Source organism: Ascaphus truei, chromosome 17, assembly GCF_040206685.1.
Source record: "Ascaphus truei isolate aAscTru1 chromosome 17, aAscTru1.hap1, whole genome shotgun sequence".
NCBI classification, from domain to species: domain Eukaryota; kingdom Metazoa; phylum Chordata; class Amphibia; order Anura; family Ascaphidae; genus Ascaphus; species Ascaphus truei.
In genome coordinates this window covers 10,737,458-10,758,806 of record NC_134499.1, presented here as the reverse complement: position 1 = coordinate 10,758,806, position 21,349 = coordinate 10,737,458, and the positions used below count along the sequence as shown (strand labels likewise).

Genomic DNA, 21,349 nt, shown 5'->3' with positions numbered 1-21,349 from the left:
ACGAGAGGGAAGCGTACAGTAGCTCAGGGAAAGAGGAGCGCGCTGAAAGAAGAGGTCATTCTCTGAAGCGGGAGGGTGGCAGGGTCTGGGGAAATGTGAAGAAGTACTTCACAGAAAGGGTGGTGGATTCGCGGTATCGCCTCCCAGCACAGGTGGTAGAGGTCAATACAGTAAGGGAATTTAGAAATGCTTGGACTAGGCATCACAACAAAGGGAAAATGGTCTGACTTGGTGGGCCAAGGAGGTCTCACGGTCCGTCAAATTCTATACAAAAGTATATGTACCCTTAACCCTTATGCTGCCAGGAAGGGAGAAGTGAACACATTTCTTTGAAGTACTAACCACTATTATTGAATAGGTTATGAAGCTGCTTCCTCGTGCTGGACTAGATGTTAGTCCCATTCACTTAAGTGGGGCGGATATCTTCTCCAGCCCTGGGATCAGCTTCATGGCGTATTGAGCAAGGGGTCTACGTTGTGTCTGCAGGATACGTGAGGATGTCTGAAGCTCTGCAGGCCACAGGACACAGGATTGCGTATTCCTGCAGCTGGCCCGCCTACCGTGGAGGGCTTCCCCCCGAGGTGAGGGAGAGACCCGTAAATCGTACAAACGGAGCGCTGCAGGTGTTATTCGTTCAGTTCATATAGTAAGACACACACTCCTTATTCTGGCGAAGCAGATGTGTTTCTTTGTTGGGAGATACAGATGTAGCAGGACTTGTTGTCTCCTGCACCGGGGCAAGCTGTGTGACCGTGGACATCGCCACCCTGGCGCCGGAAGCTTATTGCTGTGGGGGGTCCGATCCAGAAGCATGGTACCCCTTGCAGCGATGTTGTGGCAGGCACTATCTCCAGAGCCAGTGCAGGAGACAATGAGTCCTCCTACATTGGTACGTCACAAACACAATGGTCGTCCTAGAGACAGGTGACATGGCATATTGTTCTTGGTAGTATATACTAATTTATTTCTTGCTGGAGTAAATACGGCAGCAAGGAGTGTAAGCATCCCAAAGCTAGTACTTGCAATTAGTAATGAGCAAGTGTGCAGTGTACCCCACTTGGGCGGTGAATGTCATGGGGGCCCGTGGCCTTAAGGGGCCCATTTCCTGGATATTCAATTCGATCACTGCAGAGCAGTGGACATCGTGCCCCAGAATCCATGTGCTATGGAGGACAGGGCACGGGGGAGAGTTGAGTTCCATAAATATGCTTGCACCAGGACACAACCTTCTCTTGTCACGTCCGTGCCCCCACTAGTACTGCCCATTGAGTGGTGGCAGGGAATGTTGATATTGGTGTGTGTCCGATGACATCAGGGACATGTCCTTGTTGCTTCCTCCGAGTGACGGCAGGCCAAGTAGGATGCGCTCTGCTAAATTAGGATGGCGGCACAATGGTCAAATGAAGCAATGTGGAGCATTAAGTGTATACGAACCCAAGCAAATGTCATACCATGTTTTCCTACACAACATCACATCACGCAGTCTTCAACTACTGAACCTCATTCTCTATTGAGCCATTCTCCTCATTGGGTGATCCTATCAACCCATGTGTATACAGTAGACATGCTGCTCCTGGCCACCATATATTCTTACCATCTACTATAATATTTGTATATAGCACATGCCCACCAAAACATTGAATATAGCTGTGTAGGACCATAGACGTATAAGTATAGATAGGGCTTCCTTATACCTTGTGTTATCTTGTGTATGGCACCTTGGTTCAAATAACGGGAGGAGAATTTAAGTAGCAATAAAGTGTCTGCAAATGGGGCTTCTTTGATATGGAAGATACCTTTTCATTGATGTCCTGCTGGCTTCTCTCTGGCCGATCTCCCCTCCAGGTGGATTACACTCTCATGAAAAAGATCTGCAACATGTGGCGGAATTACAATGACATTGAGGACTCGTGGGGCCGGGTGGTGAAGATTGTAGACTGGTACTCGGACAACCAGGACGTTTTGCAGCCGCTGGCCGGACCTGGGCACTGGAATGATCCGGACATGGTAGCCAAAGGGAGTGGTGATGAGAATCCAATCTTAGTCTGTGCCTCTGTTGAGCCTTCTTCTCAAAGCTTCCCTAACCCATTAGCTACGAAACAGAACCTGAAATGCACAGCCTGATGTTATCATATGGCAATTTGGTTTAAAACCCATGACAAATCTGGTCATACCAGCACAGTATACACTAAGCTCTAACCAATGGTTGTAGTGTGATATAGACGATTGTGCAATTGAAAGAGTTAGGATACTAGGGCTCAGCTATACTAAATGGTGTGCTCCCAGAAGCCTACTTAAATGAACTGTTGATGAATCTCCAGCCACGCCAAGTTGAATATTTGATCCAAAAGAAAATGTATTTGACACAGCAAAGATCAACGTTTCAGCCTCCAAAGGAATTAATCAGGGTTACGGTAACCATAGTGGCAAAATGTTGGTCTTTAGCAAGAAAATAACCAGGGTTGGCGCTCAAGAGGAGATAGTGCCACAGAGAAATAATCCAAATTAAAGCAGTAAAATAGTGACACCCTCTGGTTACCAAGGCTCACTACAAGAAATTAACCCAAAAAAAGTGCGATAGACATATATAATAAAACTCAAATGAATAAACATAGGATACCCACTCAACCTAGACAAGATGGGAAAGTCTTCATTTCCCCTGGGACGTAGTGGGTAGAGGTGACAAGGGAGCGGGACACCATGCACATGTAAAAGAATAGAGATCACAAAAATAGTACAATACTGTAAAGCACAAAAATGATAATCCTTTGCAGAATTTCATAGGATTATCATTTTTGTGCTTTACAGTACTGTACTATTTTTGTGATCTCTCTTCTTTTACATGTGCATGGTGTCCTGCTCCCTTGTCACCTCTACCCAAAATGTTGGTCTTTGCCATGTAAAATACATTTTCTTTTGGATAAAATATTCAACTTGGAGTGGCTGAAGATTCCTCAACAGGTATTGATATGGGACAGGCGGCTTTCTGCCTTCTCTCGAGCACCCGGTAACCTCTCTCTATTACTTTTTGTATTGATAATGTTTTGTGCAGTACCATACCTTGTTTTTGTATTTAAATGAACTGGCAATAACGAAGCAGTCCTAGCTAGAACCAAAGTCAACTGTTGACTTTGAATTCCTTTCTCTTTGTTGTTTGGTTTCAGCTGACTGTGGTGCTATCATCAGCCAAAGAGGTGAAGGGAAAGGACCAGAATGACTGGATGACATAGGGATAGGACAGACCTGATGAAAATAGAAACGTAGCCATATTTACGCAGGAAGTGTTGTCATAAGACACCTTATTAGTGATGTTCTCCAAGCTCCGAGATCTCTGATCTGTGCGGCCTGACATGGAAGCCCCTCTGAGGCCAATGGGACTTCCGTGTCAGCCCGCACGAATGGGCGATCTCTGAGCTTGGAGAATATACCCTTGTGACTCATACAAGTGAGTGGGCTGAAAGGTTATCTTATGGGCGGAGATGTGCGAACCGTTCGCGTGAGGTCACTAAACATGCAAAAACACGCCCTCTGAGTCGCGAATGAGCGGCGGCCGAGACAGATCCGCCGAGCATTCATTCCGTGCAATTTCACGTAATATGTTAATTTGGGAAATGGTCGGCCCTTCGAGGTTTGGCGAAACGATTCGCAGGGAAAAAGAAGTCACATAGCTACATAGTCACATAGCTACATAGTCACATAGCTACATAGTCACATAGCTACATAGTCACATAGCTACATAGTCACATAGCTACATAGTCACATAGTCACATAGCTACATAGTCACATAGCTACATAGTCACATTGCTACATAGTCACATAGCTACATAGTCACATTGCTACATAGTTACATAGTCACATAGCTACATAGTCACATCGCTACATAGTCACATAGCTATATAGTCACATAGCTACATAGTCACATAGCTACATAGTCACATAGCTACATAGTCACATTGCTACATAGTTACATAGTCACATAGCTACATAGTCACATCGCTACATAGTCACATAGCTACATAGTCAGTCACATAGCTACATAGTCACATAGCTACATAGTCACATAGTCACATAGCTACATAGTCACATAGCTACATAGTCACATAGCTACATAGTCACATAGCTACATAGTCACATAGCTACATAGTCACATAGCTACATAGCCACATAGTCACATAGCTACATAGTCACATAGCTACATAGTCACATTGCTACATAGTCACATAGCTACATAGTCACATTGCTACATAGTCACATAGCTACATAGTCACATTGCTACATAGTTACATAGTCACATAGCTACATAGTCACATAGCTACATAGTCACATAGCTACATAGTCACATAGCTACATAGTCACATAGCTACATAGTCACATAGTCACATAGCTACATAGTCACATAGCTACATAGTCACATTGCTACATAGTCACATAGCTACATAGTCACATAGTTACAAAGTCACATAGCTACATAGTCACATAGCTACATAGTCACATAGCTACATAGTCACATAGCTACATAGTCACATTGCTACATAGTCACATAGCTACATAGTCACATAGTTACAAAGTCACATAGCTACATAGTCACATAGTCACATAGCTACATAGTCACATAGCTACATAGTCACATAGCTACATAGTCACATAGCTACATAGTCACATAGCTACATAGTCACATAGCTACATAGCTACATAGTCACATAGCTACATAGTCACATAGCTAGATAGTTAAATAGCTACATAGTCACATAGCTATATAGTCACATTGCTATATAGTCACATAGCTACATAGTCACATTGCTACATAGTTACATAGTCACATAGCTACATAGTCACATAGCTACATAGTCACATAGCTACATAGTCACATAGCTACATAGTCACATAGCTACATAGTCACATAGCTACATAGTCACATAGCTACATAGTCACATAGTCACATAGCTACATAGTCACATAGCTACATAGTCACATTGCTACATAGTCACATTGCTACATAGTCACATAGCTACATAGTCACATAGTTACAAAGTCACATAGCTACATAGTCACATAGCTACATAGTCACATAGCTACATAGTCACATAGCTACATAGTCACATTGCTACATAGTCACATAGCTACATAGTCACATAGTTACAAAGTCACATAGCTACATAGTCACATAGTCACATAGCTACATAGTCACATAGCTACATAGTCACATAGCTACATAGTCACATAGCTACATAGTCACATAGCTACATAGTCACATAGCTATATAGTCACATAGCTACATAGTCACATAGCTACACAGTCACAAAGCTAGATAGTTAAATAGCTACATAGTCACATAGCTATATAGTTACATAGCTACATAGTTACATAGTCACATAGCTATATATAGTTACATAGTCACATAGCTACATAGTCACATAGTCACATAGTTACATATTCACATAGCTATATAGTTACATAGTCACATAGTCACATAGCTACATAGTTACATAGTCACATAGCTACATAGTAGATGAGGTTGAAAAAAGACGAACGTCCATCAAGTTCAACCTATGCAAAATTTAGACAACAGATACTTTATCCTATAGCCGTACTTACAGTATATACAGATACTTTATCCTATAGCCGTACTTACAGTATATACAGATACTTTATCCTATAGCCGTACTTACAGTATATACAGATACTTTATCCTATAGCCGTACTTACAGTATATACTGATACTTTATCCTATAGTCGTACTTACAGTATATACAGATACTTTATCCTATAGCCGTATTTACAGTGTATACAGAGTTGGAAACCCCTGTGTTAAGGAGCTAACGTCAGTTATAGTTAATGCAATTCCTCTTCCGGCCGAAATCAGCCCTTAACCGCGCAGAATTATTCTTTGAAGATACCGGTTAATGCTAAACAAGTCGTTAACTTGTTAGAGTGACGTTAAGTTAATACCAAACCTCTATGGGTCTGGGCCAAAGTGTGCTAACGCAAAGCACCATTTAGACATTGTGGGTTTTTACGTCTTGTCTCTCCACGTGCAGATTTCCACGTCTGGCCAATCCTTTTTAGCCCCCCCAAATGTAAATAAAATCGCTTAATAATTGAGTTGCCTTCCCTAATGTAGTCAGACATTAAGTAAAGATTTGGTTGTTTTGGTTTCTTTTAAAATGAAGAAAAATTGAATTTTTATTGGGGCGTCTGAAGATTACTCAACCTTTAGCCCCCTGTGATGCTGTTAGAGCCAATAAAGAGAAAGGAGAGGGGGGCTTTGACTGCGCAAACTCCTGATCACTGATATCTGCGTTCTACTTGTAATGGAGTTGGGATGAGGGACATTAAAAACGGAAGGGTATTCATTTCTCCCCGATGTCTGCTCCTGGTGCAGGTGGTGATTGGGAACTTTGCTCTGAGCATTGAAGAGTCCAAATCTCACATGGCGCTGTGGGCCATCTTCGCTGCTCCCATCCTGATGTCCAACGACCTTCGTGACCTCTCCCAGGACAGCCGCTTGATCCTACAGAACAAAATGCTCATTAGGATCAATCAGGATCCCTTAGGGATACAGGGCCGGCGGATACTAAAGGTGAGCGAGTAGGGTCATCACCCGGCTCTAGAGATCTCCAGATCAGGTCTTTCAAATGTATGTTGTGAAAAGCTGAACTGGTGGAAGCTTCTCTTGTACACGTGCCACCCCACGGAGGACCAAAGTGAGCTAATGACAGGTATATGGTTACTAGGCTACAACTGCATTCCCTGTGCCTTAACAAGGTGCTTCATTAACCGTTTACATGGCGTATTCGCAGGGGCGGCCCACTTCTGTCCTCAATGGCCACCAACAGGTAAGGTTTTAAGGATATCCCTGCTTCAGCACAGGTGGTGCAGTCATTGACTGAGCCACCTGTGCTGAAGAAGGGATATCCTTAACACCTGGTCTGTTGGCCCTTGAGGACTGGAGTTGGCCGCGCCTTTGGTGTATGCCATTTCCACAGCAGGTCTTTATCTTTTACCCCCTAACATAAATGACACTACCAGATGTTTCTGAGTGACGAGCTGTAACGATTATCTCGCAGTACAAAGATGGTGCACGGGCCCTACTTGCCAAACTCAACGCTCTGCCCCATCTCTCCGCAGGACTCCACGATGATCGATGTGTACATGCGGCCTCTGGCACAGTCGGCGAAGGCTCTGGTGTTCTTCAGCCGCAGGGTGGACCGGCCCATTTTATACACCAGCTCCCTGCTGAAGCTCAACTTCGCCAGCAACAGAGCGTATCAGGTCAGTCGTGTGTCAGCCACCAGTCTATGCCCTTTTACATATGCCCTTTACATGTATGTAGCTCGGTACATTGTCCCATCACATGTTAAACATCTGCCACTAGATACGTGTATCCCAAGCTTCTCCACCTAGAACAAGGCTGGTCAAATGTTATACTAGTTACTGAGGCAGCTAAGTGCAGGTTTCACACGGACTTGAAAGTTTAGGTAATTTGAATATGCTGACATACACGTTATGCTGACAAAATGTTGAAATACAATCATTTGTAAATCTTTAAATGTATCTAAAAATACATTACAATAAGCTTGTGGCCCTTCTGCTCCTTAATGTTTCATCTAGTGGAAGAGCCCTGTCCTACAAAGAGATGGCCTGGAAGCTTTATATTCATAATGGCGCCTTATTGACACAAGGCTTGTACAGGCAGAAAGCTAAAAGTGACACAATTTGCCCTGTATTCACTAAACGAGGCCCCTCATCAGAATTCCCAGGAGCCCAGGGCTGAATTGTTGGCTTGGGCCTCGGGTTAGAGGGAGAGGAGTGGTTCAGATGGATCTGGATTGGGGGGATAGGGGTGATTCAGATGAGTCTGGGCTGTAGGGAGAGGGGTGGTGTGGATGGGTCTGGGAGGAGTGTGGTGGTTCTGATAGGTCTGGGTTGGGGGGAGAGGGGTGGTTTGGATGGATTGTCAAGTGAGGAGGGAGATGGGGGTGGTCAGCTATAGAGCATTAGCTGGAAGAAGGGACACGGTTTGGACATGACTTCAAAGTGACCAGGATTGGCAGGCCGGGCCTCCCTCCTCCGCCAGGCCTGGGACAGTTGTCCCACATGGTGGTAGCCTTGAGCTCCAGTAAAAACATCAGTGTCAGAGGGCCCAGTATTGCAATGTGTTGCTGGGCCCTCGGACACTGAAGGTTGTCACACATATGGGAAATGTATTATATATAAGACAACATGCCCTCCTTTCTCCAGACTGAGGATGTATACAGCGGTGAAATTCTGCGAGGACGGAAGGCCGACGCCAACTTCACTCTCTTAATAGTCCCCTCAGGAGTAGTTGTGTGGTACGTCATTCCCATGGTATAACAAGAGCCCCAGGAGTTCCCAGCCCTGGCCCTTCCACGTTCTGACTACCATGCGTGACTAGACAGGAGACCAAACTGAGGTGAGCTCCGTGTAGCTGATAGAGCTGTCCAAATGCCCTCCCACAAGCCGTGTTCTGATTGGTGGTTCTGTGAAGGTGGACAGAGATGGCGCCCAATGACATCACCAGGAGATACCACTCAAGGGCAGTGCAAGGAGTCAAGGACATTCAGGACCCAGGAGGAGTCAAAGAATAGAAAATGATTAAACTTTATGTGTGAGGGTAGACACTACCAAGGGATCCACCTGAAACCAGCATCAATTCTGTACAATCGGCCCAGAAATTATGCATATCCTTTTTTCCCTTCGGTTTTTACGTTTGTTTTGAAATTATGAATAAAGATTTGAAGTGTGCGTTTCTTAGGACGTATACATGACTCAAATTACTCTCTGAGGCAGAATTGTTATCTTGTGTCACTTTATGATGTCATCAAATGTATACAACTTGCTATTTAAGAATCCCTAATTTAGCAACCCCCCCCCCCCCCCCCTATTCATTTCTTCTGTCCCACCTCTTCCCATGTTGTATTTTACAGGTTGGGGACCTGGGGGTCTGAACACGCTATTTTCAGCTCAGGGGGCACCTCCGGCTCTTTGGATACCATTCACATTACCTACGGTTCTCTTTAGGGGATACTGTCCATTAGTTTACAGCAAAACACGCAGAGGTGTTATCTCATTGCGGGAAGTACTTCTCCCTTACTCTCACTTATCTGACAGGTACCTGGAGAGTGCAGCAATCAGGCATTCTAGTTTCTCTCTGTCTGTGGGGGGGACGACGGACTCTTTTCTCTTTCTTGGCCTAAACACCCTACGCTACCCTAGTGCACCCAAGATCCCACACTGGTTGAGTGGGTGCTCCCAATCCCTCTATTCGTGACAGGAAACTGGTACTTGTCACTAACGTGTACCGTAGATTCATGTATTTGACGGTAGTCCTCCTGGGCACGGGATTCTGGGAGTTCCTTGCAGTTACGTATTCAGATACCCAGGCAGAGCCAGGTTGGGAGTGTATTTGGCCCTAGGCAAGGTGCTTGTTTGGACCCCCCATAACACTCCTCTTTTTTTACACACACACACACACACACACACACACACACACACACACACACACACACACACACACACACACACACACACACACACACCTGACATAGACTGACGCACACACACAAACACCTGACATAGACTGACGCACACACACAGGGTGACACAGACACACCTGACATAGACTGACACACACACACAGGGTGACACAGACACACAAGCTGATACAGAGGCTGACACAAACATAACACACAGACACACACAGGCTGACTTTGGGATAGCAATAATTTGGGAATATATATATATATGGTGTAAAAATCTATATGATAAAGGAGACTTTTGGTTTACATCCTTTGATCAAATAATGCCAGGCCTGCTAACCACGTCAAGGTAAGTCTCTATAGCAGGTCCCTACGCTAAATGCATACTAATGTTATGTGAAATAAACCCAAAAAGGGGTTAATATAGCCAAGCATATGCTTATATAACCTAGTGCAGTTAAAAACTGGTATATACCAGTGAAGATACTCACATATCTGCAAGTAAAGTGAATAGTGAAATACAGGGACCTTGCTCGGAGATTATATACCTAGAAGAAGAGGGGCTGGCCTGCCACAAGCTGCCCAATAATATAATATAATCTCCCAGCCAGCATGGTCCCTGTATTTCACTATTCACTTTACTTGCAGACGTGAGTATCTTCACTGGGTCCCTGCAATTTTCATGTTATTAAAAAACGTAACCACATACAGAAGAATGTAAAATGCATCTGATCTCAGACGCGCTATTAGAGAGAGTTGGGGTTCCTTACAATGCATCTGATCTCAGACGTGCTATTAGAGGGGGTTGGGGTTCTTTACAATGCATCTGATCTCAGACGCGCTATTAGAGAGGGTTGGGGTTCCTTACAATGCATCTGATCTCAGGCGCGCTATTAGAGAGGGTTGGGGTTCCTTACAATGCATCTGATCTCAGACGTGCTATTAGAGAGGGTTGGGGTTCTTTACAATGCATCTAATCTCAGACGTGCTATTAGAGAGGGTTGGGGTTCCTTACAATGCATCTGATCTCAGACGCACTATTAGAGAGGGTTGGGGTTCTTCAGAAAGTCACAATATAATTATAGGGTTCCCTAACCAAAAGAAGACTGAACACTACTGCTCTATATTTATTTATTTATTTTATTTATAAAATATTTTACCAGGAAGTAATACATTGAGAGTTACCTCTCGTTTTCAAGTATGTCCTGGGCACAGAGTAAAACAAAATAATACATGGTTACAAATACAGTTACATAAATGAACAAGGTATACATTATATACAAGACATTGCATGCACAGTTAAAGAAAATATATATTATGAGCGTATGAAACAGTTACAGACCAGATTAAAGTGTGAGACAGCCTTAGATTTGAAAGAACTTAAACTGGTGGTGGATATGAGAGTCTCTGGTAGGTTGTTCCAGTTTTGGGGTGCACGGAAGGAGAAGGAGGAACGTCCGGATACTTTGTTGAGTCTTGGGACCATGAATAGTCTTTTGGAGTCTGATCTCAGGTGATAGGTACTGCATGTGGTAGGGGTGAGGAGCTTGTTCAGGTAGCTGGGTAGCTTGCCCAGAAAGTATTTGAGGGTGAGACAGGAAAGGTGAACTTTGCGCCTAGACTCTAGTGATGACCAATCTAGTTCTTTGAGCATTTCGCAGTGATGTGTGTTGTAGTTGCATTGGAGAACAAAACGACAAATTGAATTGTAGAGGGTGTCAAGTTTGCTAAGGTGGGTTTGAGGAGCCGAGCCATATACTATGTCTCCATAGTCAATAATTGGCATTAGCATCTGCTGTGCAATACGCTTTCTGACCAGGAGACTTAGGGAGGATTTGTTCCTGTAAAGTACCCCTAGTTTGGCATAGGTCTTGGTTGTCAGGGTATCAATGTGCATCCCGAATGTTAAGTGGGAGTCAAACCATAAGCCCAGGTATTTAAAACTAGTGACAGGTGTTAGGGTGGTGGTAGCGTTGGTTCTAATCAGGAGCTCAGTCACTGGAAGCTTTACAAATTTAGTCTTGGTCCCAAATACCATTGTTACAGTCTTGTTAGTGTTTAAAAACAGTTTGTTTTGGGAAATCCAGTTTTTGAGTCTCAAAAAGTCAGACTGAAGTATGTGTTGAAGGTCAGAGAGGCTATGGCTGTGTGCATACAGGATTGTGTCATCTGCATACATGTGTATTGAGGCTTCCTTACAAGCTGTGGGAAGATCATTAATGAACACTGAGAAGAGTAGGGGCCCCAGAACAGAGCCTTGCGGTACACCACAGGTGATATCCAGGGGGTTGGAGTTAGAGCCTGAGATGGACACATGTTGGGATCTTCCTGATAGGTAGGACTGAAACCAGTTTAAAGCATGTTTCCCTATTCCAGAGCTCTGGAGTTTGTTAAGCAGGATAACATGATCAACTGTGTCAAAAGCCTTTGCAAAATCTAGGAATACTGCACCAGTGAGTTGTCCCCGTTCCATTCCACACGGGATTTCATTGCAAACTTTTAGCAGGGTAGTTACGGTGGAGTGTTTGGGACGAAACCCAGACTGGAATTGGCTAGGGAAATTTGTCTTGGTGTAGAAATCGCTTAATTGGGAGTGGACACATTTTTCCATGACTTTGGATAGAATTGGGAGAAGTGAGATTGGCCTGTAGTTTGAGACAGTGTTTTTGTCCCCACTTTTGAAGATTGGGACAACTCTGGCAGTTTTCCAGGTCTTAGGGATATGGCCTGCAGACAGGATAGAGTTGACTATGGACGCAATTGGTTTGGCAATGGCTGGGGCACCAAGTCGTAGGAACCTAGATTGTAGTAAGTCGGGTCCACATTGGCTGCTTAGTTTTAGTTTGAGGAGCGCTTGTGTAATCTCCTCTTCAAATACTGGGCTAAATTGAAAATTGTGGGCAGTGTTGGGAGGGGGTGGGACTGTAGGGATACTCCCAGGATGAGATTCATGTTTGGGGTTTGTGCTGCATTTCGCTAATAAGTTAGTGGCACACCCCACAAAGTAATCATTGAATGCATTTGCAATGTCAGTGGGGTTTGTCAGAGTAATATCCCCCTTAGTGATATTACTTGGTTGTTGATGGTTAGGAGCCTGGAATATATTGTTGATAACCTTCCAGAAGTTACCTGGGTTTGATGTATTTTGGTGGAGATTGTCAGAGTAATATTGTGCTTTTGCGTGCCTTGTTTGCCTTGTGCACACGTTCCGCAGGCATCTGTAGTGATTGAGATCCTTGGTAGTGCCAGTTACTTTGTAGCTTTTCCACAAGGCATCCATGAACTGGTAGAGTGCTATAAGGTCAGGTGTAACCCATGGAAGGTGGGCACCCCGTACCCTTATTCTGCGTAGTGGAGCATGGGTATCGCAGAGTTTTAAGAACTCGGATTGGAAATAGTTGAGCGCAGAATCAGGGTCGGGAATTAAATCGATTCTGTGCCATGGGCAGTTGGTAAGGTCATCCAGAAACTGTTGTGGGTTAAAGTTTTTAAATGTTCTAGTGAGGAGAACTTTAGGGCTTGAATGGGGCGGTTTAATTTTCCTTACACAGTACACTATTGCATGGTCACTGAAAATATCAGGAAGGATGCCAGAGGATTGGATTCTGCTGGGGTTTGAGGAGAGAATCCAGTCTAGCAAGGAATGGTTATGCGACTTCAGGTTTATTCGTGTGGGTTGGGATATGAGTTGCGATAGGTTAAGTGACTTGAGTTGTATCTGGATTTTGTGGTTTTTAGGGTCAAGCCAATTGAAGTTGAAATCCCCTAGAACTAGCAGCTCACTCTTCTCATTTAGAGAGGAAATGGAGGCAAGAAATTGGGTGATATCAGTCAAGGATTGTAGAGGGGCTTTAGGGGGGCGGTAGATGCCAGCAAGCAAGATGGGCTTAGAAAAGGGGAGGCAGATTTTGCCAACTAGAGTTTCAAAAGAGGGTGGACTTGGTGGGCAATGTAACAGTGTAAATTATAAGGTGTCTGCAATATAAAATAACACCCCTCCTCCTCTCTTTGACCTATCTCTCCTAAAAATGGAGTATCCCTGAATGGCGATATTGGCATCAGGGGTTTTAGAGGATAGCCATGTTTCTGTAAGAACGATGGCTTTGGGTTTATGCATAAGGCACCATGCCCTTAGTTCATCCAGTTTGGGCAGCAGGCTCCGGATGTTTAAATGGGCGACAGATAGCCCTTTTTGGAATTTAAAGGTGGAATTCTCAGGGGCATGGGACAGAGCTGAAATGGGAGGACCTGGGTTAGTTTCAACATCACCTGCTAGAGAGAGTAATAGTATGAGTAGAAATTTGGGTAGTTGTTTGCAAGTTGTAAATTTGTGGTGTTTTCCATTTGAGTGTGCGGTGGTTGGTGTGCTGGTTTTTAGAGTTCTCCACCAACATTCAGTAGATAGTGCAAGGCTTTTGAGTTTTGAGATATGGTAGAAGCCCTGCTGCTGAGTCTCCATCCTCCTATATGGAGGGTTTTCCTGCACTGCGTACCTGCCTACATGTGAACTTCATCGTTCCGGCTGCTATAACTGCTCGCAATGGGTATGTACGTTCCAGAGTAGACTACTGTGTATATTTACCTTGCGTGCTGCAAAGTGTTATAGTATATGGGACCATATTTACCAGTCTTCTGGCATAACGCACCATCTGCTGCTGGAAGACTCCTTACAACCCATTTAAGTCAACAACCTGTAAAGTGGCTTCCACCGTCGGAAGGTCTTATGATAGAAGACTGCTTAGTAAATATGGACCATGAGCCCAGCCTCGTGTATCACTTCTTCCATTGAAACTAATGCTCTTTATGGCCTTTCTCAGAGGAGGTATTTGCAAGCTTTAGGGGATAGGAATTCAGGAGGTAACCCACTATTAATTAACTTCACATGAAACCAAAAAACATTACACTGCAAAAAGTCACCAATGTACAGGGTGCACAAACTTCACATATATATGGTACAAAAAGGTAAATAGTGTAACTTCCGTAGCATTGTCAACCTCCTATTGTCCTCGTTCTGTCAGGGGGACTGGACAGACTAGAGTCTCATGATTTTTTTGTCCTGGATGCTCACGCCCCACAGCCAGGGAATGTTTTGGGGATAACCAACGAACGCTCCATTCCTAAGTAAGGTTAGTTCTTCCACATTTGTTATTCCTACAATCTGGGCTGGGCCGGGGGTTCCATGAGGAAAGGGGATTGATAAACACTGCTTTGAGAATCAGCGGAGACCAGAAATCCACGAGTGTGTCTGCATGTTTTCAACAGGTCCCCCAACGCCCCCCCCCCCCTTACTGTCAGATACTGGTTGCATAGAAGACAAGGATTCTGGGTAAGTACATGCAAATGATTACCTTGAGGTGCTATTTGTATGATGTGACAATCGGGTTAATGAAGGAGATTTGGGAAACCTGAGGTAGACATGCAGATGCCTCGTGCAACTTTTTTTTACCTACCATAACCATACTGTGATTATATAATGACTTTGATGAAAACCATTTTGTTGGTAGAAACGTCGGCTGTGATGGAAGGTGCCGACAAAACATCCAGATTCAGCAGAAATAATGGTGTGCCTGGACACTCTCCATTTCTGATCATGTACCCACAGCTCCCTTACAATATCTCACACCATTGTACCAAAAAGAAGAACGTAGAAGCAGGTTGGAGGATGGAAGCAGAGGCCTTTACTGCACCGTACAGCCATCCTTCCGCCATTACAACAAGAACAGATATGTGCTGACTTATTTGGCAAATCGAGAACACGGGGGCTTGTGTGTGAGGAACAGGGGACACAACATGAAGAACTGACTTAAAAAGCAAGTGTAGTGTATTGCAGCCCCATTTACAAACAACTTGTTATTGCAATTCATTTAAAGAAATAAAGCTCAGATTGACTAAACGGTGCTAATCTTTAAGACACACCCCTGCTTTTTAGTCTGCACACACTTGGCTCAAAACAGCTCCATGCAGCACTGCCTACCTCTGGCATAATGAACCTGCTTTTTATCTCCACTTTGTTCTTTCTCGTGGCCTCATTGAAATGTTACTCTCTCTATCCACTACACACTCCCCCCTCCTGGCCCACGCCCAACATCCCAACATCACCATACACCCTGGATTACTCAAAAGCCTGGCACTATCTACTGAATGTTGGTGGAGAACCCTGAAAACCAGCACACCAACCACCGCTCACTCAAATGGCAAACATTATAAAGTAACAACTTGCAAACAACTACTCAAATTTCTACTCATACTGTTACTCTCTTTAGCAGGTGATATTGAACCTAACCCAGGCCCTCCCACTTCAACTCTGTCCCATACCCCTGAGAATACCCCCTTCAAATTCCAAAAAGGGCCATCTGTCGCCCACATAAACATCCGGAGCCTGCTGCCCAAACTGGATGAACTAAGGGCATGGTGCCTTGTGCATAAACCAAAAGCCATCGTTCTCACAGAAACATGGCTAACTCCTAACACCCGTGATGCAAATATTACCATTCAGGGATACTCCATTTCTAGGAGAGATAGGTCAAAGAGAGGAGGAGGGGTGTTATTTTATATTGCAGACACTTTACAATTTACACTGTTAAATTGCCCCCCAAGCCCACCCTCTTTTGAAATCCTAGTTGGCAGAATATGCCTCCCCTTTTCTAAGCCCATCTTGCTTGCTGGCATCTACCGCCCCCCTAAAGCCCCTCTACAGTCCCTGACTGATATCACCCAGTTTCTTGGCTCCATTTCCTCTCTGAATGAGAAGAGTGAGCTGCTAGTTCTTGGGGATTTTAACTTCAATTGGCTTGACCCTAAAAACCACAAAATCCAGATACAAATCAAATCGCTTAACCTATTGCAACTCATTTCCCAACCCACACGGACAAACCTTAAATCGCACAACCATTCCTTGCTAGACTGGATTCTCTCCTCAAATCCCAGCAGAATACAATCCTCTGGCATCCTTCCTGACATTTTCAGTGACCATGCAATAGTGTACTCTGTAAGGAAAATTAAAACGCCCCATTCAAGCCCTAAAGTTCTCCTCGCTAGAACATTTAGAAACTTTAACCCACAACAGTTTCTGGATGACCTTACCAACTGCCCTTGGCACAGAATCGATTTAATTCCCGACCCTGATTCTGCGCTCGACTATTTCCAATCAGAGTTCTTAAAACTCTGTGATACCCATGCTCCACTACGCAGAATTAGGGTACGGGGTGCCCACCTTCCATGGGTTACACCTGACCTTAAGCACTCTACCAGTTCAGGGATGTCTTGTGGAAAAGCTACAAAGTAACTGGCACTACCAAGGATCTCAGTCACTACAGATGCCTGCGGAACATGTGCACAAGGCAAACAAGGCATGCAAAAGCACAATATTACTCTGACAATCTCCTCCAGAATACATCAAACCCAGCTAACTTCTGGAAGGTTATCAACAACATATTCCAGCCTCCTAACCATCAACAGCCAAGCAATATTACTAAGGGGGATATTACTCTGACAAACCCCACCGACATTGCAAATGCATTCAATGATTACTTTGTGGGGTGTGCTACTAACTTATTAGCGAAACGCAACCCAAACCACAAACCTGAATCTCATCCTGGGACCCACATAGCCCCACCCCCTCCCAACACTGCCCACAATTTTCAATTTGGCCCAGTATCCGAAGAGGAGATTACACAAGCGCTCCTCAAATTAAAACAAAGCAGCCAATGTGGACCTGACTAACTACAATCTAGGTTCCTAAGACTTGGTGCCCCAGCAATTGCCAAACCAATTGCTTCCATAGCCAACTCTATCCTGTCTGCAGGCCATATCCCCAAGACCTGGAAAATTGCCAGAGTTGTCCCAATCTTCAAAAGTGGGGACAAAAACACTGTCTCAAACTACAGGCCAATCTCCCTTCTCCTAATACTATCCAAAGTCATGGAAAAATGTGTCCACTCCCAATTAAGCGATTACTATAACAAGACAAATTTCCCTAGCCAATTCCAATCTGGCTTTCGCCCCAAACACTCTACCGTAACTACCCTGCTAAAAGTTTGCAATGAAATCCAGTGTGGAATGGAACGGGGTCAACTCACTGGTGCAATATTCCTAGATTTTGCAAAGGCTTTTGAAACTGTTGATCATGCTATCCTGCTTAACAAACTCCAGAGCTCTGGAATAGGGAAGCATGCTTTAAACTGGTTTCAGTCCTACCTATCGGGTAGATCCCAACATGTGTCCATCTCAGGCTCTAAATCCAACCCCCTGGATATCACCTGTGGTGTCCCGCAAGGCTCTGTTTTGGGGCCCCTACTCTTCTCAGTGTTTATCAATGATCTTCCCACAGCTTGTAAGGAAGCCTCAATACACATGTATGCAGATGACACAATCCTATATGCACACAGCCATAGCCTCTCTGACCTTCAACACATACTTCAGTCTGACTTTTTGAAACTAGAAAACTGGATTCCCCAAAACAAACTGTTTTTAAACACTGACAAGACTATAACAATGATATTTGGGACCAAGACTAAATTTTTAAAGCTTCCAGTGACTGAGCTCCAGATTAGAACCAACGCTAACACCACCCTAGCACCTGTCACTCGTTTTAAATACCTGGACATATGGTTTGACTCCCACTTAACATTCGGAATGCACATTGATACCCTGACATCCAAAACCTATGCCAAACTAGGTGTACTTTACAGGAACAAATCTTCCCTAAGTCTCCTGGTCAGAAAGCGTATCGCACAGCAGATGCTAATGCCAATTATTGACTATGGAGACATAGTATATGGCTCGGCACCCCAAACCCACCTTGGCACACTTGACACCCTCTACAATTCAATTTGTCGTTTTGTTCTCCAATGCAACTACAACACACATCACTGCGAAATGCTCAAAGAACTGGATTGGTCATCACTAGAGTCTAGGCGCAAAGTTCACCTTTCCAGTCTTGCCTTCAAATTCTTTCTGAGCAAGCTACCCACCCCTACCACATGCAGCACTTATCACCTGAGATCAGACTCCAAAAGACTGTTCATGGTCCCAAGGCTCAACAAAGTATCCGGCCGCTCCGCCTGCTCTTACCGTGCACCCCAAAACTGGAACAACCTACCAGAGACTCTCACATCCACCACCAGTTTAAGTTCTTTCAAATCTAAGGCTGTCTCACATGTTAATCTGGTCTGTAACTGTTTCATTCGCCCATAATATATATTATCTTTAACTGTGCACGCAATGTCTTGTATATAATGTATATACCCTGTTCACTTATGTAACTGTACTTGTAACCATGTATTATTTGTCATATTAACTCATGATAGCCCAGGACATACTGGAAAACGAGAGGTAACTCTCAATGTATTACTTCCCGGTAAAACATTTTATAAATAAAAATAAATAAATAAAGACGCCGTTACTCCCGTTCGTAGCACTAAATATTAGCATCCTTTGGTGGATCTGAGCCTTATTCGGGTAAAACTTTCACCATTTCCAACATCTGTTCCATAATTGACGTTACAAACGATCCACAGTCACAGTGATTAGCGCGGAGTTACAAAGCGATCCCACAGTCACAGTGATTAGCGCGGAGTTACAAAGCGATCCCACAGTCACAGTGATTAGCGCGGAGTTACAAAGCGATCCCACAGTCACAGTGATTAGCGCGGAGTTACAAAGCGATCCCACAGTCACAGTGATTAGCGCGGAGTTACAAAGCGATCCACAGTCACAGTGATTAGCGCGGAGTTACAAAGCGATCCCACAGTCACAGTGATTAGCGCGGAGTTACAAAGCGATCCCACAGTCACAGTGATTAGCGCGGAGTTACAAAGCGATCCCACAGTCACAGTGATTAGCGCGGAGTTACAAAGCGATCCCACAGTCACAGTGATTAGCGCGGAGTTACAAAGCGATCCCACAGTCACAGTGATTAGCGTGGAGTTACAAAGCGATCCCACAGTCACAGTGATTAGCGCGGAGTTACAAAGCGATCCCACAGTCACAGTGATTAGCGCGGAGTTACAAAACCAGTTAGCAGTATAAGGCTGAGTCCCCAGTCTTCACTGTGACACGCGCGCCCGGCGGGGGGGGGGGGGCGGCACGTGCACAGCGCTACACCGCGATCTGGGGGAGAGGGAAGGTTTGCGACGGGAGGGGGCGTGGCCGTGGGTTTGCGGGGGCGTGGCCATGACGTCCCCGCGGCTGGTTCGCCCTTATTGGCTGAACCGCCGGCCGCAGATGTCGAGTTCAAATTCTCCTGCGCGCGCGTCCCAAGTATACAAACGTCTGGCTTACACGGCCAATTATCATTGATGCGCACAGTAGCGCACACTATATTACAAGCCTAAGTGTGTTCCCGGCATTTAATCTAAATGCCTGGGGGGAGAGCGCGGGACCTCTATAACTGCCGCGCCACTCCCAGAAAACCTAGCGCCCCCCCAGTTTGCGCATCGCTGCTCTATTATATAAACATCTTCTGGGGTTCGGCTTTTTCATACACGCAGCCTCTCGGCGCCCAGGGGACGGATTCACAACGTGGTTTGAATGTGAAGTGAAATCGGATTCCTTTTCTTTAGAAGCAAGAACTTGTGCACCGCCATCATTTCTGGCAGGGACCTTTGGGGGCCCCGTTCTCCACCCAATGGAACCACAAGTTCCGGCACAAGGTTTAGCAGCATTTCTAACGGCTGCTCTCACCCATCTGGGCGCCACCTGTTGAGGCGTTATGGTGGCGGCAGCCACAGGTTGTCCTAACACGGAAGTAAGGCCCTGCCATAAGTCGGGCCCAACTTCCACAATCACCGCCTTGGTGGGCTCCCTGCACCGCCGACGCCAACACACCCGCTACACAGATGGGGCCCCGGAGGAAGAGGGGAGCCCAGTTCCGCCACTGGTTCACAACCATTAAAATGTCCCTCTTTGGCCTTCAAAGGAGTAGTTCCCCTTACTTCGGATTTTTTGCTCTCAACCCCCCGCCCCCTTTTTTTTTAACCTGAACTGCATTAATTGCATCTGCAGAAACCCCCTGGTTCCCAAGAAACTTACCAGGAAGGTGCTGCCGCTACAATCCCCTCCAGGGGAAACAAAATGGAGGTTTTAATTCTCTCGCACCACCTTCTCCGGTAAGAATCTAGGGAACCAGGAGACCCCTGGAGCTGAAATTACTCGACTCAAAAAAGGGCAGACATGAGGAACGTGCTGGTTTTACAGTGATAACTGCCCCATCTCCAGTCTATAGGATTTAAGATAAACATTATTTCTTATGGAGATGGGCACAATATAAAACGAAAGGGATACAGAAAAATAATAATCAAGGCAGAGATAAAAAATACAGTAAAATTCTAAGAAAATACCATTTGTATTGGGGCACTAATTTGTACAGATGGGACATGTGCCTTTGACTGTGGACACTACTCAGAAGATCACTGACTTTCTGTAGGATGCAATAATAGTGATGGATATTACAATATGTCACAGAATATCATCCTATAACAGTCAATGACACTGGTCACAAATGTACATTGAATGCCAACTTCGTGCCATTCAGGGTGGTGGGAAGTAGTGTTTGAGAAACGAAAACTTGCATACATTGGTGGTGTCCCACCTCCCGGACCCTTTAAACAACCAACGTGTCATAAATAATGCAATATTGCCAAACTACCTCCATATTGGCATGATATTGCATTGCAGTCCTTGTAATCCAGGCTTCTGTTCTCCAATGTCTACTGGACTGGATTGAGACCACATGATGATATGGAGATACTTGGCAGCAAGAGTAATGGGTACTACAAAGACAGAAGAGTTCCTGGGTAGTAGGAGGGGTTGGGGGGGGGGGTGTCTACCACAGAAGACACAGCTGCAAG

General features: G+C 44.8%; 1 protein-coding gene across 2 annotated transcripts in view; it reads left to right on the top strand.

Moving 5' to 3' along the window:
- The window catches only part of NAGA (alpha-N-acetylgalactosaminidase), a 39,350-nt gene extending 30,577 nt beyond the window's left edge, over window positions 1–8,773 (top strand). For both annotated transcript variants that reach the window (XM_075573899.1, XM_075573900.1), the window contains 5 exons: window positions 487–581; window positions 1,846–2,007; window positions 6,383–6,580; window positions 7,129–7,272; window positions 8,242–8,773. In XM_075573899.1, coding sequence (XP_075430014.1) covers window positions 487–581; window positions 1,846–2,007; window positions 6,383–6,580; window positions 7,129–7,272; window positions 8,242–8,355 — 713 coding nt within the window. In that variant the 3' untranslated portion in view covers window positions 8,356–8,773. The remainder of the gene's footprint in view (window positions 1–486; window positions 582–1,845; window positions 2,008–6,382; window positions 6,581–7,128; window positions 7,273–8,241) is intronic.
- The last annotated feature ends 12,576 nt before the right edge of the window (window positions 8,774–21,349 follow it).